At 57.3% G+C, this 26,855-nt stretch overlaps 1 protein-coding gene across 7 annotated transcripts in view; it reads right to left on the bottom strand.

Annotated features, from left to right (window-relative positions):
- The window catches only part of SDK1 (sidekick cell adhesion molecule 1), an 823,726-nt gene that overhangs the window by 114,610 nt on the left and 682,261 nt on the right, over positions 1 to 26,855 (bottom strand). For all 7 annotated transcript variants that reach the window (XM_085016314.1, XM_085016312.1, XM_085016308.1 and 4 more), the window contains exons 20-22: positions 24,135 to 24,233; positions 17,900 to 18,091; positions 15,579 to 15,700 (exon numbers count right to left, since the gene is read on the bottom strand). In XM_085016314.1, the coding sequence (XP_084872440.1) occupies positions 15,579 to 15,700; positions 17,900 to 18,091; positions 24,135 to 24,233 (413 nt within the window). The remainder of the gene's footprint in view (positions 1 to 15,578; positions 15,701 to 17,899; positions 18,092 to 24,134; positions 24,234 to 26,855) is intronic.

Genomic DNA, 26,855 nt, shown 5'->3' with positions numbered 1-26,855 from the left:
GCTTCTGGAGGGACGGAAAGTTTTCCATCTTTGTAATCTCGTAGGTAGCATGAGTCCTGAAACCTACAAAACAGTAGGTGCTTAATAAATGTTTGCTGGCGGGCTGGCTGGCTGAATGAAACAAATATAAGATCTAACGGCTGGCAAAATGAAACACAGAGGCAAATCTAGAAATCCAGCAAGAGTCAGGACGAGAGAGCTGGAGCGGCCCTCACGAAGAACAGGAAGATTTTACCCTCGTGAAGCTGAATTCGGCTTGGCAGCTGTGATGGGCATGCACCCTGACCTCTGTTTCTCGAAAATGACATTTGTAGGAAGACGCTCCCCTCAGCCCTCAGTCACACTTGAGCCGTCACTCACGCTGCCGTACTTTCTCCTCCTGCGGTATTTTTAAAAGTCCCATAATAGGGCCTAAACGGATCTGAAAGACTAATGAACAAAAAAGCCGCTTCAAACCGTTCATCTGGTACAGATTTCCTACGCCGGGCGCGAAATAAAAGAGAAAAGGTATCGTCCGGGTGTTGTTAGGGACAATCAGCAAACAGTTAGCACTCGGAGATGTCCGGGGGGCCATGTCATCGCCCCCCACCCCCAAACTGGCAGCCCCGAGGCACCTGGACAGAGGCGCTGCACCAGGACAGAGAGGAAGCCAGAAGACCCACCCGGACGGCCCGGCCACTGCGGAAGGCGCCATCGGAGCCAGTGACAGCCCCCTGGGCCTACTGACAGACGGTTCAGAAACAGTCAGTCATTTCCGCCCTGTTATGAAGAAGAAATTCAGCCACACTCAAGGTTTATGACAACTGCAACGCTGACAGGTACTGTTGGAAAGGGGCACCTGCAGCCGTAACGTCCCTCCGCGTGGGGGGATGGCGGGGTGATCGGAGGAGGAAAATCCCCGACCCCGGACCCCGAAGCGATGAGATGAAAACCATCAGGCCTGTGGCCCTGCCAGAGACAGAACACACCAGAATCTCTGTCCCCCATCAGGTGGGACGCGTGCATAAACAAAGACAGGAGACGCTCTTTCAGGGACAGGGGACCAGGGCTGAGGGGTGTGGGGTGCTTTGGGTTCCGGGGGAATAAATTCTCTCATGCCAGCAGCTGGGAGCGCAGCTGACACGCCACTGGCTGGAGCCGGGCTGGCTTCTGGGTGCCCCTCCGCCCGGGACACGACCCTCCGGACTGTCAGCAGGATGCTGACCCTGCCCAGCCTGGCCTGGCCTGGTGGGCAGCTGGCTGGACTCTGCCGTAGTTCGGGGGCTGGGCCCTGCTCTGTCTGCACAGGCCCCTCTTGGGAACGCAGTCTTCCTCAAGGCCACAGCCCCCTGCAGTCCAAGTGCTGCCCTGAACCTCAGTATCTGCATCACGACCTTGCGTTTATTAAGTGCTTACAGGCGCGATCCCACACCGAGGCTCTCAGTGCGTTGTTCCAAGGAAGCTACGGCCAGGAGGGGTCACCGGCCTCCCCACCCCTGTACCCAGGGCAGCTCTGTGACACCTCCCCCAGCAGCATCGGGTAAGGACGGCCCCTCCCTGACGCACCCCAGGTCTTTGCTGGCCAGCCTGTCCCGCCTCTGGCCTTCCTGGGGCCACACACACTCCCTGGCAGGTGCCAGCTGGTCCTGCAAACGGCCGGCCCGGCTCAGGAAGGAACGCTGGACTGATCCCAGGCAAAGCCGGCATCTGAGGATCTTGTGGCAGGGAACCTGCAGTCTTCCTAAGCCCCAGGGTTTCCTGATTTTCTCTTTAACGCTTTTAGGGGACTGTTGAGGAAAAAAAATCCCCGAAAACGCACACGTGGGAATGTGGGCCGCCGAGAGCAGCACTTCCGAGAGCTGTTTACTCGATGCGTGCCCAGCGCCCGTTCTCCTTCCCGAGGAGGGGCCGGGGCCAGCCTCCCTGTGCCCGTGGCTGCTGCTCCCTCTGGGTTGGAGAGCCCGGGCCCTGTTTCTGCCCCGAGTCCCTCCTCCCTCCTCACCAGAGGCCACGGTGCCCAGAGGTGAGCTCAGGACCGGATCTCACGGGCCCTGGGCACGCGGGGCGTGGGTCAGGCTCTTGAAGCAGGGGCCGGGGGGGAGAAGACGCAGCCCGGGGCCCCCGGCAGCACCCACAGGGCTCTACGCCCCAGCCCCGGGATGCGTGGGCCTCAGCTGCAACAGAGAAGGTGGATGGGCTCGTCTGCTAGGACCATGGCTTCCCTGGAACTCGCCCTGGAGGATTTACCGGGAGGGGCCTGCTTGGGGCCTGGGGTGGGGGGAACTATGGGGCCCCCTACCCCCTGAAAGCTCTCTCTCGCGGGGAGCACATGGGCCAACAGAAAACCAAGCAGCCCTGCCTTCGCTCCTCGGCCCCAATCGCGTTCCGGGGGGACGTGCACCTGGAGGCAGAGCGCGGCTCCACACACCTGACGTCCCCGGGGGAGGTGTCCCAGCAAAGGCCCGCCGGGGACGCGGCTGGGTGCCTCGAGCAGCCTGGGTGAGCGCCCTGCCTGGAGCCCCCGGGCCCCCCGCTTCACTGCGCCTTCGTTACCCAGAGACCAGCCCTGGGCAGTAGGCTGTGCTTTATTAGCCCCTAACACTCCCGGAAACAGCTCCTATTGAGAAAGTGGCTACTCTGACGCACAAATAAGCACTAAGTGGGCTTTTTTTTTTTTCCTTTCCTTTTTCAGATGGAAACAGTTTCATCTGTGCCCAAGTGCTTACTGCCAGCATCTCCATTACAGAAAACTGCGCTCAGAGTGGGAGAGGCGGGATGCTAACGGGCCGTCAGAGCACAGCCAAGGCCAGGGGCCCCCACAGCCCTGGGAGGCCAGCGGGGGCAGAGAGAAGCCACGGCGCTTGCCGTCTCCCCCCTTACAGCGCCGTAAACATGTGGGGAGAGGGGTTTTGGTCCCTCTGTGGTCAAAGGTTACTAAGTAGGCAGAGAATTACACAAGCAGGAATACCTAGAAACGCTGCTTTTGAAGATTTTAACCCACGTCTGAGCATCAGCGTATCGCAGGACCTTTCAACGGGCTCCTATCTAGGGATTAGGATCTTTGAGTCCATGATTTTCTGACAGTAACAAGAAGCACTTTAAGCATGGGCAGCATTTAAAGGACATTCTTCTGCAAAGTGACTCAGAAGCGGATTGTGACGGAGAAGCGGATCGGAGTGGAGGAAAGCACGCGAGGTCCCGCCACAGAGGGTCTGCTCAGAGCCCGATCCTCGCTCCTGGGGGCTGCTTGGCACAAGGAGAGGGGCGGGTGGAGTTTCCCAGCAGATCCCAGAGGCCGCAGGTGCGCTTCTGGGCGGGGCCACGTGTCTGTCAGGAGAAGAGGGGAGTGGGGTATATTCTACCCTGAGTCGGTGGGAGCCTGCACACTGGCCGGGCAATGACGTGCCTTCGGGGGCCTTTAAAGACATGCCCGTTCATTCTCTCTCTCTTGGGAAGTGAAGCTGTGGCCCAACTTGCCCTGAGAGCTGAGCAGATGCCGCCAACTGTGAGACAAGATACGAGTCCTCATCACGGCCTGTGAGGATACACGAAACAGACGTGCGGGACACAAGAACAAGAATGACTTGGTTGGAACTCTGGGATTCTAGAATGCTGAATCACTGGGACGAGGATGGAACTAATGATTTCGATAACTCAGGTCTGCACGTTAACATGTTTGGGGCAGCCCTCACCCTTCCTTTCAGAAATGCAGTGCAAAGGAGCCCAGTCAGGACCTGTGCAAAGAAGGTGTCCACACAGGGGGGCAGTCACTCAGCTCAAAGGACTGTCCAAACAAGGGGTTCAGCAAGGTCACAGACCAAGGATGCCGAGAGTGGCAGGCCTGATGTAAATGTGCAAAGGGAGCAGCTTGAGGAAACAGATGGTGCTGGATGTATCTGGAGAAGCTAGTGTGAACTCAAGCTTCTCAGTGTAGACAGATATGGGGACAGGCCTGGATGCAGACCTGCGTGTGCATGAGCACGTGTGTTTCCTGGCTCCGGGCCCTGAGGGCCGGGGGCGGTGACACTCCAGGAGCGATGAGCACACCGAGTGCCCAGATCTTGATGTCTAAATACCACTCTCCACTGAAAGAACCCAAGATTCCTTGGAGAAACGGCTGGGAGAGAAGAGAAGAGAATAAGATGAGCCAAGAACACCTTGTGCTACAAAGTAGGAGGTGCGCAGAGTAAGAGGAACCCATGAGAAGCCCACAGAAGGCAGGCGGAGGGCCTCCCGCTGGTCAAACGCAGGAGTCTGAGCATCAACACAGACAAGGACACAATGGATTGTAACGCAAGATAAAACAGGGATCCGCGAGTCCACACTCCTATAAACAAGTGAATAAATAAACGAGAAGAGAAAGCTTTTCCTTTTGACAATAAAAAGTCCCATCAGTAAATGCAGAAGACATGATTGAATTAGAAAGGTCACGATCGGGTGCCTCGTTCCACTAATTAATTCTGACAAGACCTAATCAGGGAATGACAAACTAGGGATGTGAGAGGAAAGAGAATGAGATTGCCACACAACCGCACAGTATCTGCCCCCACACACTCAGTCACCGTGAAGGGCAGAAAGGTAACTAACTGTCCAGTGAGTCTCATGAACGCCACTGAAGACAGGACATTTCCAGATCCCGTTCACCCCCAAGGATGCAGGGGGGAGAGCTGGGCGTCACCTCTGTGACATCCTGACCGAGACGCATCATCTGGACCCAAGCATGAGAAACACACAAACCCAAGTCGAGGGCTCTCCTAGGAAACGAGTGGCCTGTGAGCTCTGCAGCCGTCGAGGTCAGGACAGCCAAGGACTGGCCGAGGACCTGATCCAGGTGCGGGAGGTGGAGAGAGGACGGCCGGGAGCCACGTGTGCTCCTGGCCTGGAGGCTTCTGCGCCGAGGACCTTTGGGGACAACTGATGGACCTGATGGGCTCTCTGGGTGAAGGGTCATTCTTTGCTGTATTCTCGAAACATTTCTGTAGTTTTGAGATACTGTCCAGGTGAAAGGTGAAAATGAACTCCGGGGCAATCTCAAACTTTAAAGAAATGGCTACAGGAGTGCCCGTCGTGGCACAGTGGTAATGAACCCGACTAGCATCCCTGAGGACGCAGGTTTGACCCCTGGCCTTGCTCTGTGGGTTAAGGATCTGGTGTTGCTGTGGCTGTGGTGTAGGCTGTCAGATGCAGCTCTTGACTTGACCCCTGGCCTGGGAATTTGCATATGATGCTGGTGCAGTTCTAAAAAAAAAAAAAAGAAAAAGAAAAAAAAAGAGAGAGAGAGAGAGAGAGAGAGAAAAGAAATGGCTACAGTTTGGTGGTGTGCTGGCTGTGGGCACAGCAGCCTGGGGCCCACACTCGGGCCACTGCTCACGGCTCTGCACCATGGGCCTTTCCCGCAACGGCCACCCTGAGGCCTGGGTGCAGCCTGGGGAAGGAGCAAGGCCACCCCTGGGCAAGGCGAGGGGTCTGCCCAGATCAACCTCCCTGGGGAACCTCTGGGCCTCTGGGGAGAGGCTGGACCACTGACTCCCAGCACAGGCCCTGCCGCAGGACGTGGTAGCTTTTCAAACCCCCACCCTCCATGTCACCTGGGCAGTTACCTACAGACCGGATGGTACCGGGACCCCATGTCCAGTGATGCTGACGACCTGCCCCGAGGTGAGGTCTGGGCGTGTGGGCGGGTCCTGCAGTCTGCCTACCCTGTGGCTTGCGGCTGGGACGAGGACCCTGGCACTTTAGGAAAATGGTCCATGCCCTCGAGGTTGGCAGCAGCCTTGCCTCTCACCTCCCTCTCTGGAACAATCGCATCTTTATGAGAACTGGTGAGAGAGGAAACTATTGATCTCAAAAGCCAAACCGACAACCAGAAAAGGCCACATTCACCTATGAACGTGGACCTAAAACTCTTAAACCCAGACGAAACCCAACAAAATAAACATCCCATGTGTTCATCTCGGGAACACTGGGACGGGTGAACACGAGACTCACGACGTAAACCATCTTCCCAACAGACGAAAACCACCACCAACTCGACCCACGTAAAAAATAGATTGTTTTGACAAAATTAAACTTATTTATGATTTTTAAAAAATCCTAGTAAAAACCAAAAAAAACCAAAAAACAAAAAACAAAAAAAAACGCATACCTCCTAGTACACCAGGATCAGAAGAGTGGCCTTACCCCAACACAGGTGAGCTCTAAAAACAAAAACCCCCAAGTTCCCCAAAAAACCCGTCACAAATGTTGTCAGCGTCATATGTGACCATAAAACCTTAAACGAATTTCGAAGTTAATAACAAGACAAAGGCTGTTCTTATTGCTGCTCTCTGCAGTGTGAGACGGGAGAATCCAGCCCTTCTATTAAGAATAATCAATAAGGAGTTCCCGTCGTGGCGCAGTGGTTAACGAATCCGACTAGGAACCATGAGGTTGCGGGTTCGGTCCCTGCCCTTGCTCAGTGGGTTAAGGATCCGGCGTTGCCGTGAGCTGTGGTGTGGGTTGCAGACGCGGCTCGGATCCCGCATTGCTGTGGCTCTGGTGTAGGCCGGCAGCTACAGCTCCGATTCAACCCCTAGCCTGGGAACCTCCATATGCCGCGGGAGCGGCCCAAGAAATAGCAACAATAACAACAACAACAACAACAAAAGACAAAAGACAAAAAAAAAAAAAAAAAAAAGAGAAATGAAGGATATAAAGATTTCAGAGGAAGAAATAAGCCTAGTAACAGGTGATGTGACTTCGTGACACTACAGCAGAATCAGCAAACTGACGGGAGCCTGTCCAAGCTTCCGGCCGTGGTGGCCTCACAGCCGGCTGGGCGGTGGCCCAGGCCAGGCGTGATCAGGGGCCCAGGCTGCTCGAGCCGGATCTGCTCCTGCTGGGCTGTGTGACCGGGCCTGCCTCGGTCCCTCGCGTCGCGTCTGCCAGAGTGGCTAACAGCAGCCACCTCCCAGAGCCAGGACAAGGATTAAATGAGTTAATGTTTGCGAAAGCACTTAGAACACATGAGAGGTCATTACATAAATTAATAAGAATTCAAACATCGATCGTGATGCTACCTGTGCCAGCAAGAGTCAGAACATGTAATTTACAGCGTACACATTAATTAATCCTCCTGGCCATCTTGCCATAGCCGGCTGACCGTGTTTTTTTTTTTTTTTTTTTGTCTTTTTGCCATTTTCTTGGGCTGCTCCCGTGGCATATGGAGGTTCCCAGGCTAGGGGTCCAATCAGAGATGTAGCCGCCGGCCTATTCCAGAGCCACAGCAACGCGGGATCTGAGCCGCATCTGCAACCCACACCACAGCTCACGGCAACGCTGGATCCTTAACCCATGGGGAGAGGCCAGGGATCGAACCCGCAACCTCTCGGTTCCTAGTCAGATTCATTCACCACTGCGCCACGACGGGACTCCAGGCCGACTGTGTTTTCCATGAGGACAGTCAGGGTCCCGCGGAAGCCGGTGACGTCCAGGGTCACGGAGCAGGGCCAGAGCAAGAAGAAGGGGGCCAGCGCTGCGGGTGCCAAGCCCATGGGGTCTGGGGGGCTCCCTGACTGGCCCCCGGTTTCCGGCCTTTGGGAGCAGAGCGAAGGTAGCAATAGACAGCCCTGTGCTTTTGCTGGGAAGACAGCAGCTGACGAAATTCGATTTAAACAAGTGGGAAGACCTATCATGTTCCTGGGTGGGAAGACTCGGCGTCATAAGATGTCAGGCAGGTGAGAAAAGTCCTCCACGAGTCAAGCCATGCGGGCACGTGTGTGCATGTGTGTGTGTGTGTGTGTGTGTGTGTGTGTGCATGTGCGTGTGTGTGTGTGTTGGTGGAGGTTGGGGAGACCTCATCAGAAGTGAAAGCACATTTTACTGCATCTATAATTAGACAAGGGGGAGTTAGCGCACGACAAGCCAAACTAACAGAACAGAACGAAAAAGTCAGAAACAGACCCAAGTGCCTTTGGGAATTTAATACTACACACCAATCAGGAGGAGAGAAAAATGGGTTTTTTAACAGGCGGCTTTGGGACAATCAGACAGCTATTTGCTAAATGATTTAAAAAATGGATCCATACCTCACGCCGCAGAAAAGTACCAACTCTAAATAGATGAAGATCTAAATGCAGCCATGAAACCATGGCAGCGGTAGAAAAAATTGGGTGAATTCTTTTTAACCAGAGAGTGAGGGGGAATCTTCCTATCTAAGACTCAAAGTCCAAAAGCTTGCAAGGAAAGATTGATAAATTACACTTCAATTTTTCTGGCATGGCAAAAAATTACACGTAGTGCTGGTGGAAATGCGAAATGTACCACCTGCAGGGGAGGGATGTGATGTCTCAAAAATTTACATACGCATTCACTGTTTGACCCCCAAATCCCATCCCAAGGAACCTATCCCAAAGAGTCAGCAGCAAAAATAGAAAGTGATGTTGCACAAGGCTGAAAACAACCTTCAGGCAGAATAATGCTCCCCTCCAGCCATCCCCTGCCCCCCTCCCACGAAGGTCTGAACCCTCAGTCCTGGGACCTGCGGGTACGTGATTCACACAGCAAGAGGGACTCTGCAGAGGTGATTAAGCTCAAGAGCCTTGAACTAGGGAGATTATCCTGGATTATCGGGGCGCAGGGGGATCTAGTCTGTCCTCTGAGTCCTGAAAAGTGGAAGAGGGTGGAGGAAGCGTGGGCCAGAGAAGTGAGGAGGGAAGGGAGAGTCCGAGCCTCGGAAGGACCTGACCCACCATTGCTGGCTCGAAGGTGGGGGAAGGAGCAGCCGGGGATGGTGGCAGCCAGCTGGGTCCCCTGGCCTCCAGGAAGGGAGTTCTGCCCACGGCCTGAATGAGCAAGGGGACCAAGGTCTGCTAGAGCCCCGGCAGGAACGCCACCTGCCCACAGCTGGGTTTCGGCCCACCGAACCCGAAGCTGAGACAGCACGGAGGTTCCGGACGATGGCTGTGGCCTCAGCAGGGGAGGGACGCCCGGCCCGTGTCCACCAGCAGCGGACCAGCTCGGCCGTCCACACGAGGGAAGACCACGCGGGATCTGCTCCACGACATGTCCGCACCTGAGCAAGGAAGGGGCCCCCAGCACGGATGCTTGCTTCCGCGGCCACAGACAGAGGGTCCGCCGAACACCGGACGGGGCTTTGGGGACAGAGGCCGCGGGGTAATGGCAGAAAGGCGAACACAAACATCTCTGAACATACCTGTTTGTTTGTGGGTTTTTTTGGCTTTTTGTCTTTGTAGGGCCACACCCATGGCATATGGAGGTTCCCAGGCTAGGGGTCGAATCGGAGCTGTAGCCACCAGCCTACCCCACAGCCACAGCCACACCAGATCCGAGCCACCTCTGCGACCTACGCCACAGCTCACGGCAACGCCGGATCCTTAACCCACGGAGCAAGGCCAGGGATAGAACCCGCAACCTCATGGTTCCTAGTCGGATTCGTTTCCACTGCACCACAATGGGAACTCCATGAATAGACCTACTTTTAAATAACAGCTTTGAAACCGGAGGGAAGGGAGCAGGGCACAGCCCTTAAACGAGTGACGGAGCCTCGAGGATACGACAAAACCCGGTTAGAACCAACCAGGTCCAAGAGGGCGGGTGATGGGATTCCAGGGGACCCTGAGCTGCGTTCTGCACTCGGGTAACGCACAGCAGGTGAAGGACGGGGGCAGCTCCGGGGCCGACCACGACAGGCCAGCAAGTGGGTGATGGTCCAGGTCCTGGAAGCCCCCACCCCTTCCCGGAACAGCTGGCATAACCCTCCCACCCATCAGCCCGTGGAACTGCCCGGCCCCTGAAAACGCACCCCTCCACACTTGGGGGCCTCTCATCTCTCGCCTTTTGAGACGGCCCCCACTCTCTCTCTCCTGATAAACCTACTTCTTAGCTCTCATCTTGTCTCTCACGGAATTCCTTCTGTGCTGAGACATAGGAACCTGAACGTCCGTAAGTCTTGGGAGCAGGTGTGTGATTTTAATTAAGAAAACAGTGGGTTATTCCAATCTGAGGGGTACGGTTTGTTTTGACTTTGAGATCAAGCAGATGCATTTATAGGCTCAAAAATAAGTTTAATTAGTTAATTAATTAATTAATTTTGTCTTGTCTTTTTAGGGCCACACCTACAAGCACATAGAGGTTCCCAGATTCGGGGTCCAATTGGAGCTGAAGCCACGGGCCTACACCACAGCCACAGCCACGCAGGATCCAAGCCACATCTGCGACCTACACCACAGCTCACGGCAACGCTGGAGCCTTAACCCACTGAGCGGGGCCAGGGATCAAACCCTCGTCCTCTGGGATACTAGTCAGGTTCACTAACCGCTGGGCCATGACAGGATCTGCTTAAATTTAAAATATATAAAGAATTTTTCTTTTTAAGTAAAGATGGTTTTTGAAGAAGACAATCAAAAACACTGAAACGAATGAACCTAATTTTGTGGTAGGTTGCTGACAGACACACTCAGGGAAGAATTCAGACTCCGTGTTTCGGCTACAAGACGTGTAACACGTGGAACAGTGTCCTGTGGCCTAAGGACAGCTACTTGGACGGCATTCGGTAGACTCACTGCTGGCAGGGCACTGGACGTTCCGATCGGGATAGTGCGTAGAATAATACGATAAAGAAGATACGTAACTTTGTTAGTATTTCTAGACGTCACAATTTTCGTGCTAGAGGAAAGGTTACAGTGTATTCAAAGTTAAGTGATCTTAACGTTGAAGTGGAAATATTGGTTTGAACTCACAATGTTTCCAAAGACCTGCATTTCCTCTCTCTGTCCACCGGAAAAGTCTAGAAACAATGCCCCATTGGCAGTGATGGATGTACACCTTCGCCCACTCTTAGTGCCCAGATTGTGGTCTTTAAATGCCACCTCATGGCAGTTCCCGCCAGGGTCCAGTGGTTAACAGATCTGACTAGGAACCATGAGGACTCGGGGTTCGATCCCTGGCCTTGCTCCGTGGGTTAAGGATCTGGCGTTGCCGTGAGCCGTAGGTCACAGACGCGGCTTGGAGCCTGCGTGGCTGTGGCTGCGGTGTAGGCTGGCAGCTGTGAGCTCTGATTCAACCCGCAGCCTCGGAACTTCCATAGGCCTCGGTGTGTGGCCCTAAAAAAGTTAAAGAAAGAAAGAAATACCATTTGACCCTACGTGAAAGCCGGTAGAAACGGCTCAGTTTGAGCTCGAGGTGGCACACGCCGGCACAAGGTGCTCCCGACGTCCCCCTGGATCAGAAAGCAAGGACGTCATCGGAGAGGGGTTATCCTCACGTCAGAGCGTCTAGAACGAGAAGGAGGGCTGCCGCCCCCCGGCCAAGACGAAAAGAAAAATGACTGTGGGTGATGGGAACACGAGGGAAACCCCACACTCGCCTACTGACACGCGGGGAAAGAGACGGCGGCGGGAAGGAAGGGAGGGCGGGACGGACAAAAAAAGGAGGGACGGACGGAGGGACGTTAGCAAGCGAGCTCTGCCTAATGCCGGGAGCCACGGGGCCGGCAGCCGACGGCAGCCGACGGCAGCCCCCATCTCCCGCGCTCAGGGCAGCTCGGCAGCCTGAGCGAGCCGGGCGAGCGCGTCGTCTCGGAGTCCAGCCGCTAAAGGAGGAGAGATGGAGAGAAATCCACCGCTCGGATGACCCAACCGCTCTACCTCCAGGCGTCTACCCACAGAGACCTTTCCACGTGAGCAAAACGACACACTCGGTGATGCTCGTGACAGCACGGTCTGCGAGTGCAAATGGGCTGAAAACTGGCCAACTGCCGTCGGTAAGAAGCCAGCTCATAAATCTCCTTCACCTTCATCCCGACTTAGAGGCGGCCATTAAAAGGAAGGAAACAACTGGAGAGGATGATGGGAAAATGCATCCAGCACTGGCAGGCGGAAGAGAGCAACAGGCGGGATGGAAAAGAAAAAAGAAAAGTGCCGCTCAGCCTCTGAAGGCACGTCTCCACTCCGACAAAGATCACCGCTGGGTGAGACCCTTAGACACCAAGCTGACGGGGACCTGGCTGCACATGGAGCCAAGGGTCCACGTTCTAAAGTGGCACGGAGACACCATGTGTCCCCAGGTGCCCCGGCCCCACCCAGGGATGACTCTTGACAACAGCGCCGACAATGCAGAAAGGATCCCAGGGACGCTTTAGAATGGACCTCCTGTTCACAGGAGGCCTGGGGGCAGAGGGACACGTGAAGGGACCCCACGAGGACACAGGGGACTTCTCCCACAGAGGGCGTGCCATGGGACACCTGCCAGGATGTGTCACCAAAGCCACGGCACAGGGAACAGAAGGGGCTTCATCCCTCGTGACAGAAGAAGCTGTGTGGCTGGCGGGGACGGGGCGTGCACGTCCGAGTCACAGCTTGACAAACTGCACACTCTAGAAACGTCAAGTTCAATGAAACCTTGAGAAAGCTGTTAAAGTTATGAAAGAAGGATTTAAGAGACACGACAACCAAATGCATAGTGTGAACTCTGTGTGGATTCTGTTCTTATCAAAACTGTAGTGGGGCGTTCCCATCGTGGCTCAGTGGTAATGAACCCGACTAGCATCCATGAGGTTGCGGGTTCGATCCCCGGCCTCGCTCAGTGGGTTAAGGATCCGGCATTGCCATGAGCTGTGGTGTGGGTCAAAGATGCGGCTTGGATCCCGCATTGCTGTGGCTGTGGTGTAGGCTGGCGACTACAGCTCCAATTAGACCCCTAGCCTGGGAACCTCCATATGCCAGGGGTGCGGCCTTAAAAAGAAAAAAAAAGTAGTAAAAATATGTTTTTGGAGAATTGGGGGAACTCTGAATGTGGACTGATTCTGAACAACACAAAGAAATTCTACTAATTTTATCAAGTGTGATAATGGCGTTATGAGAACAAGTATCCATATTTTATTGTATTCTTTTGGCCGTGCCCAGGGCATGTGAAAGTTCCCGGGCCAGGGATCGAACCTGTGCCACAGTGGTGGCCTGAGCCACAGGAGTGACGGCTCGGGATCCTTAACCCACTGAGCCATCAGGGAAGCCCAAAGTTTCCACAATTTAAGACAAAGCTTCTCTTGAAGGAAGACAGGGCATGAGATGAGCACACGGGTGTAACCCGGATACAGACATGAAACAAGGTTCCCATGAAACCCCAAGGGGATCGGGGCTGTGACACCTGAGATCACTTTCTCTCCTTCCGGGACTGTGCACCACTGTACTGCACACCTGTTAACCTGTATCATCTCGTACAGCAACTCGATTTCGATTTTAAAAAGGGGGAAAAAAGATGTGTTGATTCCTAGGCGTGAAATAAATAAGATAACAAGGATTTAACGCGCAGTGCAATGAATATACAAGCAGTATCTTGTAATAACTTTACGTGGAGTATAATCTATAAATCAACGAGTCACTACGTGTACAACTGAAGCCAATATAATATTGTAAATAAATGATACTTCAGCAAAATGTTTTTTACATTGAGAAAAAAGAAACCACAAAACAGTCCAGCCACAAGAAAAAGTGGGCCTTGAAGGGTCTGGAGAACAGAAGAGAGAAACCCAGGTGACGGATGAGGATGCGTGAGAGCTCCTCAGGTTGTGCTGTTTCCTTTAAAATGCTTTCTGTTAAAAATATGAACAGAGCAGGAGTTCCCGCCATGGCTCAGGGGAAACGAATCTGACTAGCATCCATGAGGACACAGGTTCGATCCCTGGCCTTGCTCGGTGGGTTCAGGATCTGGCATTGCCATGAGCTGTGGTGTAGGTCAAAGACACGGCTCAGATCTGGCGCTGCCATGGCTGTGGTGTAGGCCGGCAGCTACAGCTCTGATTCTGCCCCTCGCTTGGGAACCTCCATGTGCCGCTAGTGTGGCCCCCAAAAAAAGAGACCAAAAAAAAAATATATATATATATATAAAAGTAGATCAGTTGCGGGACGGGGGCATAAAGCAAACACACTGTGCAGAGAGCTGCTGTGGTTCAGCCATCACCTCTTCTTGGACAGATGGAAGGACCCTCCCCAAGCCCCTGGCTGGGCTGCGGGGACAAACTCAGGCAGGAGCCTGGATGGTTCCGGGTCTGGTTCTGGAAGCAGATGCAGGCCTGGGCCGAGAGCCATGGCGGGGCAGGCACCTCTGCTCTTGCAGCCCGGCCTGGCCCGATGACGCCCGGCTTGTGTCCCTGGCGTTCCTCGCGCTCGGGGACCCCAGCCCGGGGACATCGAGGACAGATTTCCCCCCTCTGTGCCCTCGGAGCCTCGCCTGCCACATCAGGCAGACTTTGAGACACCAGAATTGTTTTTCAGGAGATACCACAATTTCTCTCCTTTCTTGTTTTTTCTTTTTCTTTTGTCTTTTTAGGGCCACCCCTGCAGCGTATGGAAGTTCCCAGGCTAAGGGTCAAATCGGAGCTGTAGCCGCCGGCCTACACCACAGCCACAGCAACGTCGGATCCGAGCTGCATCTGCAACCTACACCCCAGCTCCCGGCAACGCTGGATCCTCAACCCCATGAGCGAGGGCAGGGATCGAACCTGCATCCTCATGGGTACTGCTCAGATTCGTTTCCGCTGCGCCACGACGGGAACGCCTCTCCTTTATCTTCTTCTGCGTGTGCTCAGTTTGCTGTTGTTGTTTCGGTCCTCACTCCCTGGGGTGTGCTTTTCCGTAGGATGCGAGGCTGCCCCACACATTATCTGTTTCGAGCTCCTTGGACTGATGCGCTCCCGCGAGCCGGTCCCCGCTGTCGGAACCCTGCCGAGGTTCCAGAAACGGCTGCGTGAGGAAAGCCTTGAAGACGCAAATGCTGTCGGGCCCTGATATCGGGCCGTTTCCAGGTGTGAACCGTCTTGCACTAGGGGCACAAGCACAGGCCTGAGCAACACGAGGGTTCCCGCTGGACAGTGACCATGTCCTGTAATCGGCCTTCCATCTTCTTTCTCAGAGCTTCTTGGCACGCGGGGCTGTGGCGTGGGTGGGACTGGACCGCGTGAGTCCGGCTCCGTGACCGCCCTCTGACTCCCAGCTGGCAGTGACCTGCTCTGTGCCCTGTGTCAAAGGTCCACCCTCTGGGTCCCCCGCGCCCCGCCCCCCCACCCCCGGCCTCCCCGCCTCTTTGCCTGGAAAACGCGTGCTCCCTTCTCCGCAACGGGAGGCTCTTTCTCCTGAGAGAGCACCTTTCTCCCTCACAGCAAAAACTTTGTCACTTTTTGTCTACTGCCGGGTCCTCCCGCCTAGAATTGTGCCTGGAAATACACACGCTCTACCCACGTGGTTGAGCAAATGCAAATCCACTTGTGCAGCTGATAGGAACGGGGTCCCAGACGGCCCTCCCGGCCTGGAGGCTGACTGGGACCCAGGATGCAAAGAAAGGTCTCGACGCCGCCGTCCCATCTGGGCGCCGATGCTGAACCGCAACGTTGAGCTTTCAGCCCTCCTCTCACTTCCTCCATCACCCGGAAGACTCCAGCCCTGTGCCCGCCGCCCGCACCTGCCCCATCCCGCCCCACAGCCCCGCCGTCTCCAGCCTCTCACAGCGCCCGAGGCGGCCCCAGCTACCGATGAGCCGCCGGTCTCTGGCTGAGGTCCCCGTGCCGCTCCCGGAAGGGCCAGCCCTCGGCGGCGGGGAGACCATACCTGGCCCTCCACGATCCACCTGGAGATGGACGTCTTCCCGTCGTAGCCGGGCCGGAACTGCAGGGTGGCTGAGCGGGGGCTGATGTTGGAAATGACCAGATTGGAGGGGGCGCCGGGAAGTTCTGGAGACGAGAGAGAGGAAAAGTGAAGGTTTACATCTGCCACAGCCTAGGACGGCGCATCACACAGGTCAGCAAGCAGGCAAATTGTTTCCCAACGCTTGTTTATTGAAACAGGACTTGGTTTCAAAACCAAGGACGTGAGAAGCACAGCTTTCCAGGAACATGCTGGCAGCAGGATGGTCACTCCGACAGGGTCCCCCGTTAGGCTCCAAGCCACCTGCAGGGTCCTTAGAGGCATATTAGCGTGGCTCCCAGAGGACACGCCCTGAAGGTGGGTAAGTAAGTGGCAGACACTTGTCAAATGAAGAAAGGACAGAGGAGGGTAACTCTTCCAGGCTCCTCGGAGATACAAAGGACTGAGTGTCCACCCTCCCTCGGACAATGACCGTGACGCCTTCCAGAGGAGGGGCGGAGCCTGCACCCCAAGTATCTCCAGGCAGCTTGACACAGCAGGTGCGCAGGTGCTGAGTCTTTGGCTTCCTGGGTCTGGTTTCCAAGACAACCAAATGCAGGTGAAAGTGCAGAACGCTTCCCACCCTGCCTGTGATCCGTTGCCCTGGCAACTAAAGGGGGCGTTTCTGTGTGGCTCCATCATCCCGGGCTGCCCGTGGCTCTGCCTCCTCCAGGGACAGGGGCCCCAGGGAGCCTGGCCCACCCAGACGTGAAATTCTGGGAGTTAAAAACACACACTCTTAGGTTCTTGGGCAGCACAAACACTCTAGAGGAAACCCTGGGGTGAGACGAAGGCAAGAACGACGTGAAGCAGCAGCAGCGGAGGCGCTCAGGCGGTGCTGCTTCCAGGACAGTTTCCTAACTGGCCACGGCCTGGGCTGCCGCAGGGTCCAGGGACCGTCCTGCACAGGCAGCGATGCTGGATTCTCCAGGGTCCTTTCCGCATTCGCGCGTCATGAATCTGAAGCGGAAATGTTTAAATCCCGAGGACAAGGGACTCTTCTGTGTCGTTCTCAGCTCTGGATTCTTTGGCTGGTTCTTCGGTCACTGACGGGTGTGACCTTGAAGCAGAGCAAACAGAATCAGCCTCCTCCTAAGTGAAGACTGTGACAGGATTCTGCTCCAGCCAATACCCGTAACCCTGGACGTGCCCGGGGACGGACCCCGGCTCTACCGACCTGGCCCGTTGGGGAGGCACCTGCAGCCCCGTGGCCCCCGGCCTGGTGGTTGGTTTGCTCAGCCCGGCTGGGCCCAGCCACCCTCCAGCACCCCCTGCCCTACCCGCACCCGGTGTCGTGCTGGGCTCAGGAACGCTGGAGGCAGAGGCCCTGCAGAGGTGAGGTCAGCGAGCCCACCTCCCTGTCCTGCTGGACAGTCTCTGAGCCATCCAGGGAAAACGCCGTTCACACACAGGGACGTGACCCCAGGGTTCCCCTCAGTCGCTGTACAGAAGCCACTTCCAACAAATCAAACCACACGCCCTCATCATCAGCTCACCATCACCGCAGGACACAATTTTAAACATGCTTTGGGAACCAGCTGTTTATGTACAATAAATGCGTCTGTTCTTAAGCCAAAGACTTTGTTCTCAAAAAAAAAAAAAAAAAAAAAAAGAATGCATGTATTTTGTAAATGCTTTTTTTTTTTTTTCTTCTCCTTTTTAAGGCTACACCTGCGGCATATGGAAGTTTCTGGGCTAGGGGTCGAATCAGAGCTGCCGGCCTACACCACAGGCGCAGCAACTCAGGATCCAAGCCGCATCTGCGACCTACACCACAGCTCACGGCAACACTGGATCCTTAACCCACTGATGGAGGCCAGGGATTGAACCCGCAACCTCATGGATATGAGTCAGATTCGTGAGCCACCGACGGGAACTCCTCCGGGTCCTGTTCTAAACCCGCATCTTCCTGGCTTTCTTGGGTGAGTACAGTTTCGTGCTTCCTCGTCTTTGCTGTTGTATCTGCTTCCCTATTTCTCTCTCTCAGCCGAAGCCCGCGTCTTCCTCCGAGGGGTCCCCTGTGTGCAGTTCCGAGTCCAGGCCCCTCTCTCTCGCCGTGTCCTTAAGCACAGGCCCAGCAACCACACCCGGCAGGAGGGTCCGGCTGATGCTGCACCACTGGCACTGACCCACAACCCCTCCCAAAGGCCCCAGGGACTCCTGTCCCCAAACACCCATCCACTCCCAGTGGCACGAACGGCCAGGGGACGCGCGGCAGGGGGCCGCCCGGGGCCGAGGGCACTGACCTGGGGGCACTCCGGAGGAAATGGTGGACGAGGTGGCCAGGCCCACGCCCACGGCGGTGACGGCGGCCACGTCGATGGTGTAGGTGGTGAGTGAGGACAGCCCCTTGATCTTGAACTCGTGCGTCGTGCTGTTGAGCGTGAGCGTGAGCCTCGAGTCGTTCCTCCCGAACACCTCCCAGGAGACCTCGTAGCCTGCAGACACCACACAGAGTCAGTCCCCGGCCCAGGCTGCACGCCCCGGGGCCGTCCTGCCCGATCTGAACCGCCCCCCACCCCGGGAGCGCGCCAGGAATGGGGGGGGGGGGCTGCAGCCTGCGAGGCCGCTGCTCCTCGGAAACAGATGGGAGCCGGGCCCTCCACTTGGGCCCCCACCTCCCCCAGGGCCAGCGGCTGCAGGGGGACGGGCTGGGGTCTCAGCAACCTCAGGACCCGGATGGGACGTGAGCCCGCTGAGCTCCCTACAGGCTCCGCTTGTCAAACCCCAGAAGTGCGTCACCCACACTCCACCTGGATAAGCCAGTCTCTTGATTACACGGTTCCCCAAACCAGCCGCTTGCTCCCGGCCTGCAACCAGCACGGCTGCTTTTCCCTTTACAAAACGATTGATACAACACTTTTTGCCTTAAATTCCCCCCACCCCGGGGTGGCTTCCTTCCAGCTCTGCCTCCCCCAGCACGTCCGAGCTCCCTCTACTCCTGCAGCCAGCGGGGCATCCTGATCACAATTTATTCAGCCTTGGCTCCGACCTCCATCCGGGGCTCAGGGAGAAAAGACGCGGCCAGCTCCCGAACCAGCCCCCGGGGTAGGGGTGGGGGATGCGATTGGAGGACAGCGGGGAGGGAAGGGAAAACGCTGAAAATGCTTGTTCTCTGTCTTCCCGGCCCGTGAGCTTAAGAGCCTGCAGCACGGAGGGGCGCCTGCAAGCTCCTTCTCACTCTGATCAAAGCCATAAATATAGTGAGAAACTGGCACGTGCAGGTAAACACGAATTTAGAGGAGAGCATCTCAGGACTTTAATATTTTGGAGGGAGAAATAAAGCCTGTTAGAAGGGGCAGCCTATGGGCTGTCCACACCGCCTGGAGACCTCTGGGTGCTAGAGCTATGGGCGTGGACGGGGCCGTTGAGGACGCAGGGGCTGCAAAGCACATCCGAAGCCCCTGGATGACCTCACCGTGCTGCTGGCTGTGGGGTCTCCACCCCAGGCCCATGTAGACCACGAAAGCCAGGGCAGCCCGAGGCTCCAGCTGCCCCTTGGGCTGCACGCCGTTCCCTCTCCGCAAAGGTGGACTGTGGACCGTGGAACCTGTCTCGTCAGGCTGCCTGCCCTCCTGTCCCGCCTCCCTCATCTCAGGGGGCCCGTACAGACGCCACCACCCCAACGGCCTGAAATCAATCACCTCTTTCTTTTTGGCCAGTTCAGAAGTTGGGAACTGATTTGCACAGTTAAAGAAAGACAAGCCCTCGGGGCAGCGAGGCTCAATGACTGGAATACGGAGAGTACTGGTCACCAGCTTCTGGCAGGGCACAGGAGCCTGGCACAGACAGGCGCGCACGCTCCCTCTCGACAGAGCCTGGAGGGTGGGGCCGTCACTGCCCCCATCTCACAGAGGAGGAAATGAGTGAGCGGAGGTTGGAGAAGTGGCTGGAAGGGGCCTGGGCTCTTCACACCCCCTGGGGCCTCCCCGCCCCAACCTCCGACGGCTCAGGCGAACAGGTACCCCAGGGCGGGCTAGCCGGCCGCCTCTCCAAATCCCCTGATGGTCAGGGTTTTCCCTGTCGGTGCAGGGGAGAAGGCTGTGGCTGTGCATATTGTTAATGTTACAACCTTGTCTGCCAGCTTTTTTTTGGCTGTGCCTTCGGCGTATGGGAGTTCTTGGGCTGGGGATCAAACCTGCGCCTCCATAGCAACCTGAGGCCCTGCAGAGACAACGAGGGATCCTTAACTGGCTGCATCATAGCAGGAACTCCTGGACAAATGTATCTGTTTAAAACCTGTTTCTGGAGCTCGCCGTGGCACAGCAGGTTGGGGATCTGGCATTGTCTCCACAGCAGTGTGGGCTGCTGATGTGGCTCAGGTTCCATCCCTGGCCCAGGAATTTTGGTGTGCTGCAGGCTCAGCAAAAAAAAAAAAAAAAAAAAAGGCTGTTCTTCACCAAATGTTACTAAAATAGAGCCTCCTGTTCTGTGGGGCCACCCGGAGCCCAGGCCCAGCAATTCCAGCGCCTTTAGGACAAAAGCACTGCTGGGATCTCCTGGCATCAAAACTGACCCATCCTGTGGACTGAACTGCCATGGATGCAAAGAAAGCCCTCAGACCACCGAAGACACTCGTGGACGCAGCAAAGGACGTGGCAGACGGCGGCTGCGAGAACGGGCCAGCCCGGACGTGCACAGATGGACCGAGGGTGGGCATGTGGCGGGCGCGGGAGGGAGGAGGGGCGGCCCCCACCCCGAGCCAAGGGCCGGGCCTCCAGCTGGCGTCCTTGCTGCTCCAAACGGCTGCCTAACTGAGAGCAACGACCGGAGCAGCTTTGGAAATAATTTTGTGTTGATCTCGAGTAAATCCTTCAGGACAGCAGTGCATCCAGTGCCCAGCCGTCTGACTGCATCCTGGCTCCCATCAATCAGCCTTTATGGAGCAGGTTCCAGAGGACGCCCAGATGTACAGCCCAGCCCAGCGGGTGATTTGCTCCACGGCCCTGCCTGCCCGCCTCCTGGGCCCAGTGAACCTCCCGGCACCAAGGCTGACAAAGCCGCGTTGCCTCTGGGGCTCTGGATCACAGAGTGGCCGCGCCGGGACCAGAGCCTCAGCTGCCTACGTGGCAGCGGCCACTAACAGCAGCCTCGGCGTGGACGGGCGGCTCCGGAGGGACGTGGTCAGCGGTGCCACGTGGATGTTCCCCAAAGGTTGATGTCCCCCCAGGTGGGCCCACAGACCCGGATTTTCATTTGCTGTACCTGGTGAAATACTCTTCCTTCAGCATGGAAAAGGCCACTGGAAAGGCAATTTGGGGGGGGGGGGCTGCTCTGTGTCAAGGGCAGAGTGTCCAGGGCAGCGGGAGCCTCTCGGAGGGCAGGGGTCACTGGGAAGTGACAGCAGGGGCGTCACAGCCAGGGTCTTGCCTCTGGGAGGTCCTCTTTCCCACAGCCTGTCCCACGGATGGCCCCGCAGCTCCGGGGCTCCTGGCTCATTGTACAGTCTGGGTGGGAAAGGCCACGGCTCAGGCAGGACAGAGATCAGGGGCGAGTGGCCACCAGAGGTCGGGAGGGGCGGCCTGAAGCTCCGGCCTGGGCCTTCGGGGCCGCCACCTGCACGCGCTCCCAGCCCAGAGGCCCTGGAAAGCCCGCGCTGCAAAGGCCAGGGTCGCCAGCAGACTGCCGCTCGTCACCACAGCTATTTGCGTGATAAGCCACGAAACTGGCTGGGTTCATTAAGCGCCATTGGCTGGGGCCAGCGGCTGACCATAAATTGGAAGTATTGGCAACCACCGCTTCGCTCCCCTCGGCTGGCTGCACCAGGGTTTCCTGCGAGACTGGGAACCAGGAGAGCCTGCGCTCACCAAGGATGCGGCGGGCTGCGCGTGCGTCCGCGAGGAGGGGCGTCCTTCCTGCCACAGCCGCCCGCCCAGGAGGCCCCGGGCAGGTTTCCGCCGCGCAGCCAAGGGTGGAGCCTAAAGCCCAGCTGGCAAATGCAAGCCCTCTTCCCCCATCGGATGGGGCAGCCCCAATTCCGCCCCAGACAGGGGCGCAGAAGGCCGGGGCTGGGCAGCCTCTTTCCTCCAAATCACGGCCTCCTGCTAGGCTTTCGGCACCTCGGGTCTTGGCTTTCCTCTCACTGGTCCCTGCTCTTCCTCCCTCTGTGAGGTTTAAAGCGCTATTAAACCGCGCCCCTGCTGTCGGCGCCACCCTCCTCCGTTCCCCCACCCCCTGCAACAGGGGGACTTTTTCATCTCACACTCGGCACAGCGACCGTCTCCTAGGAGGGCCTCAGAACGTTCAACACGCGGGGGGTTTGCTGTCCAATTTCCATAGTGACTTCTTCCCATTCCTGGACTTAGTGCTTGAAGTGGGTTATTTCAAAACCTCGGCTTCTTGAGGGCAGGACCAGATTCATAAATTCACTTTATTTCAAAGTGAGCGTCGGGGCGGCCTCAGATCGAGGGTGCCCTTTGCCGTATGCTCAGTTCTGGGAGGGCGTCTGGTCGAGTACAAGTGACCAGGGGGCACTTTGCAGATGAGAAGCGGGGGGCGTTGGCACGGTGTCGGGGCGGCTTCTGAGTAACAGGCGAGGAGGGAGGCGTTTAGGTAGGAACACGGTCCCCAGGCTGTGCTGGGGCACCCGGGACGCTGCACGTGCCCCCAGAACAGCGCAGGGAGACAGACGCTGGCCCCCCTCGCCTGTGTCTGTGGGAACCGAGTCGACCTCTAGCTTGACTGGGTGGCCGTTTCAGGATCGGAGGCCACGTGCCTTGAGAAACATCCTGCCTCTGCAAGGCTCATTCTTTGGTGGCTGCTGTGACAAGAAAAGAGAACTGTGTGCCCGCCACCGTGGAACGGGGGTGGGAGGCAGGGTGCACTCTGACTCTGGGCTGGAGAAGCTGGGCAGTGCCCGGAGGCGCACACCCCTTCGGCTGCTAACTGGTCATTTAAGAGGGAGACGCAAACATCCTTTTTGTTCAGTTAATGCCTACTCTTTCCGTGAAGTTGCTGGATATAAATACTAGTTGTTTGCACCCAACCACTTAATAAGCAGAACCGTCCGTGTTTCCTTGGCCCGTGGCACAGGGAGAAACTCAGTCACTGAGAGAGCGTGACCCCCGGAGGCAGGGGAGCCCTGGGGTCGGGTGAGGATGGAGGTTCTGCTGACGCAGAGAAGTGGACGCCTGCATCCCGGTGTGGGCTCGGCCACCTGCTGACCACGCGACCCTGGGGTGTTATCACCCGAGGTCGCAGACAGGGGCTGCAAGACGCACCTCCCGTGGCTGTTTGGAAGCTGATCCAGATCCTGGAATGCCAATGTGCCTACAGTGCGACGTGCCCACGGACACCACAGCCACCGCCCAGGACACAGGGCAGGAGGAAGGGGACCTGAACCCTGTGCCCACCAGCTCACCCGCTATCGGCTTTCTCGGCGGCTCAGCCAGTGTGAACACGCTTCCCGGGCCACAGGGCACACGAGGGTCCATATGGGCTTCTGTGGGGGCTGGGAGACCTGGCCTCCTTCTGAGGGACGGCGCAGTCCAGCTCTGGGGGGCACTCGTAGGATGGACGTGAGGTCCCCAGAGTGCCCGCAGAGGCCTCGGTGACCCCGCGGGAAGAATATGCCGTGGCTCCTGGAGGTTTCAAGTGGCGTTTACTAAACAGTAAGGGACTCCCATTGGTTGGTGGCTGAGCGGCTCTGGGCTGACACCCCCCTGCCCCATGTCCCCTCCTTCCCCCTCCTCCGCAGCCCCGAGAAGGGGGTTCCGACACCACAGGGAGAAAGGGGCCTGGGGGGGGGGGAGAGCCGAGGCACTGGAGCTGCTCCCCCCAAGGCCAAAGCCTGGTGCCTCTTATCAAACCTGGAATATTTTTCTCCAAACCTAGACTAAATGAAGCTTTAACCCGGGGGGTTTTTCAGAAACCTCTTCTACAAAACACAATCATTAAAAACCCTGCAGAGGCGAGCTGTTCCTAGAGACGCCCGCCTCAGGGGAGGAGAGTTGCGACAGGGCGCCTGGCGCCCAGCCCTGCAGCCGCCACGCATCCTGAGGACCCCGCGGCCTGTGCGACGGCCGGCAGGACGCCCCGGGGCAGGAGAGCAGGCGTCCGGCCGCTGCAGCAGTCGGCACGCGGGGACCCGGGGCCCAGATGCTGAAGGCAAGGCCGTGCCACCTGCCTGAGCCTCGGCCTCTCGGCTGTGAAGGGACCATGACCTTGACAGTTCCCGAGCCTCGGCGTCATGAGAGGCCACAGGAGAAGTGCTGGTTCTTGGTGATCGGGGTGGGGTGGGGGGGTTTGCCAAGATGAGGCGAGGATATCACATCTCCAAACTCTGAGCCCACAGACCCATGGGGAAGTGCCCCTTGTGAGGCCGGGCTCTCGATGGCCTGTCGGGGTGGATGATGGAGCCCTCTGTCCCCTGCCGCCTGGCCAGTCACCCTGGAGGAGGCCGCAGGCACTGAGCGTGGGAGCTCCGCCCGTCTCTGTCGGGGCAAACCCGTCTCTCCTCTTCCTGGGGACGGAGACACTCACCTGTAATGATGCCGTTTTTCTCCAGGGGCTCCTGCCAGCTGACCTTGAGCGAAGTGTCCAGAATCTCCGTGAAACTCAGGTGGCCCACAGCGCCCGGTCCTGGCAATGAAAAACAAAGACCCCTGTCAACACAACAGCCTGACTCTCTTGGGTCAGATTTGTGTGGAAGGTGCCAACTGTGGAGAGAGGTGGGCATCCAGGCAGGGCCAGAGCCCGCAGGCCAGCACCCCGCGGGAAGCGTCAGAGGAAACCCGGAAGGGACAGGAAGTCAGGTGTTCCCGCGACCTGGCTGCAGTGACATAGATTCTCCCACTCAGCCTCAATTCGGCCGCGCTGGGAGCTCCAGGGACTGGCAGCAGGGGGTTTAGGCATAAACCCTGTGTCTCTCCTGATCTAATCTACTTGGAACAAGCAGGCGCTGGATCCTGAAAGCCGCCACTTATACCAGGGGCTGGACGCCTTTGCAGCCCTGTGGCATCTGCCACGTGGGGGGGCCATAAAGACGGGTGAAGCCAGAGCCGGGAGCCCTGGCTCAGGGGAGGCCTGGCCACAGCTGGCCGCAGGGCAATGCCTGCCGACCTGATCCAGAATTCCAGGCTGCAACCCCTACTCCCTCTCCCCGGGGACCCCAGGAGCAGGGCAGGCATAAGAAATATCCAGAAAAATCAGGCTTTCCCAGGAGTTTGTCTACACGCGGCCAAATGACGGCAGTTTAACGCTGGACTCAGCAGAGTTTGAAGCCTGGCTCCGCTGCTTGTTGGCTGTGCAGTTACTTAAAACTCCCTAAGCCTTAGTTGGCTCATCTGCGAAATGGGGAAAAGAAAAATAACTCTCTCTGAAGGTATTTGTGAGAAAAAGTTGAACACAACATGAGAGCAGTGGGCATGTCCCTGGCATCACAAAAACGCTGGCTGGCGAGAGCTGCTGCTGTCGGTGGCCATCCGCCATCGTGTCATCAGAGCAGCCGTCATGTCTGAGATGGGCTTGTTGTGACTTCCAAAAGCACCCGACGGAAAAGGCCTGGAAAACCAAAATGGGAGGTAAACGGGCCCAGGATCCTCAGAGCCAGAGAGACGTTACGAGCCTGCTCCCATCCCGCCCGCTCTGCCGCTGTGGAGTTCGAGGCCAGGCCCTGGAGCAGCGAAGCACCGGCCCGAGGAACACGGCCCCCACACCTGAGCTGGGTCTGGCACAGGCTCTCCCGCTTGCCCTGGAGGGACCGTGGGGCACAGAACAAGGCCCCGTGGACGGGGCCACAGGGGCGTCCAGGGGTCTGACCCCACCTCATGCTCCCCTCGCACCGGGTCCCGTCAGGGCAGCCTCCCGCGTGCTGAGACCCATGGGAAGAGGCAACGGAGGTGACTGGTGGTGGCACAGGTGGCTGTCAGGTGCCAGCTCTGTGGGGAGCAGGTGGAACAGGAAGTTCTGGAGAGGAGGCTGGGGCCGCAAGGTTGGGGTGGGGCAAGGGGAGGGATGAGAGGGCTCCGCTGGCCACCCACCAGCACTGGCATAGGCAGTGGCAGCGTGGGGCGCCTGGCAGACAGGCCTTGGCCTTGGGTTTCACTCGCCATGCGGCTGCTTTGCCCGGGCCTGCCCGGCTCATCTCTCCTGCAGTGGCCCCACACAAACCCCCCTTGGGGCTCAAGTCAGGAGGAGGGCAGGGGGACAGGGGACAGCTTGGGAGGAGGAAGGACTGCAAAGGCAGAACTGACACAAAGGGGACAGAGACAGATTGGGACGCCTCTCCGATCATGTCAAGGGCGCCAGCGCTCAGAGCCGGGTGGAAGCGAGGTTCCTGCTGCACGTGCAGGTCCGTGACGCCCCCGGGCCACCACAGGGCATGCCACGCAGAGAGCTCTTTCACAACAAAATGCACTTTGTTTGTCAAGGGTGCTGGCCGTCGTGCCAGGGGCAGAGCTCGGGGGATGTGAGTGGCTACGGCTCTGCTCTGGCTGCTGTCGGCCTTGCAGAGACGGCAGGTCTGTGAGGCGAATTCAGGAGCTGGTGCTCAGCCGGCACTTGGACAAAGCTTCCCCTTCTTTAGAGCCGCACCTGTGGCATAGGGAGGGTCCCAGGCCAGGGGTCTAATTGGAGCTACAGCTGCCAGACTCCGCCACAGCCACAGCAACGCGGGATCCGAGCCGCATCTGTGTTCTACACCACAGCTCACGGCAACGCCGGATCCTTGACCCACGGCGTGAGACCAGGGATCGAACCCGTGACCTCATGGTTCCTCATGAGATTTCATTTCTGCTGTGCTGCAGCGGAAACTCCAGGACAAAGCTTCTGAATACAACTTGTGAGCTTTAAAAAATGGTCCCACCCTCAGAAATACACTCATCTGGGTGAAACTTTCTAAAGACGCTTTATGGATAAGCTGGAATGCTCTGGCAAATTTCACTCTTTGCGTGTGGAACACGGCAAAAGAGAACGGCTGTCAAGACCGTCTCATCCTCCCCCAGGTCTGAGTTTCCAGAAAGACATTCTGACAGATTTTTGAACTGACTTGCTCTTTTTTCGATCGATAGAGCAGCAAAGAAAGCTTTTTGCTCCTTTTATATTCTCGGTGTTTCTGCTTCCTGGATTCCTGCCCAAATACGCCTGTCCTCCAGCTCTGCTGGAACCAGCTGGCAGCGTCTAGGCTTCAATTTATATTCTGCTTCCTCTTTACTGCGCTGCCTGTTTCAGCGCCCCCCACCCCATCCCCCGCCCCAAGTTCTC

This window comes from Sus scrofa, chromosome 3, assembly GCF_054392235.1.
Source record: "Sus scrofa isolate SSC_HxYL_T2T_F1_AM1 chromosome 3, Sscrofa_HxYL_maternal_Yorkshire_Landrace_v2.0, whole genome shotgun sequence".
Lineage (NCBI taxonomy): Eukaryota > Metazoa > Chordata > Mammalia > Artiodactyla > Suidae > Sus > Sus scrofa.
The sequence above is the reverse complement of the archived record's forward strand: the minus strand, read 5'-3'. Positions and strand labels throughout refer to the sequence as shown.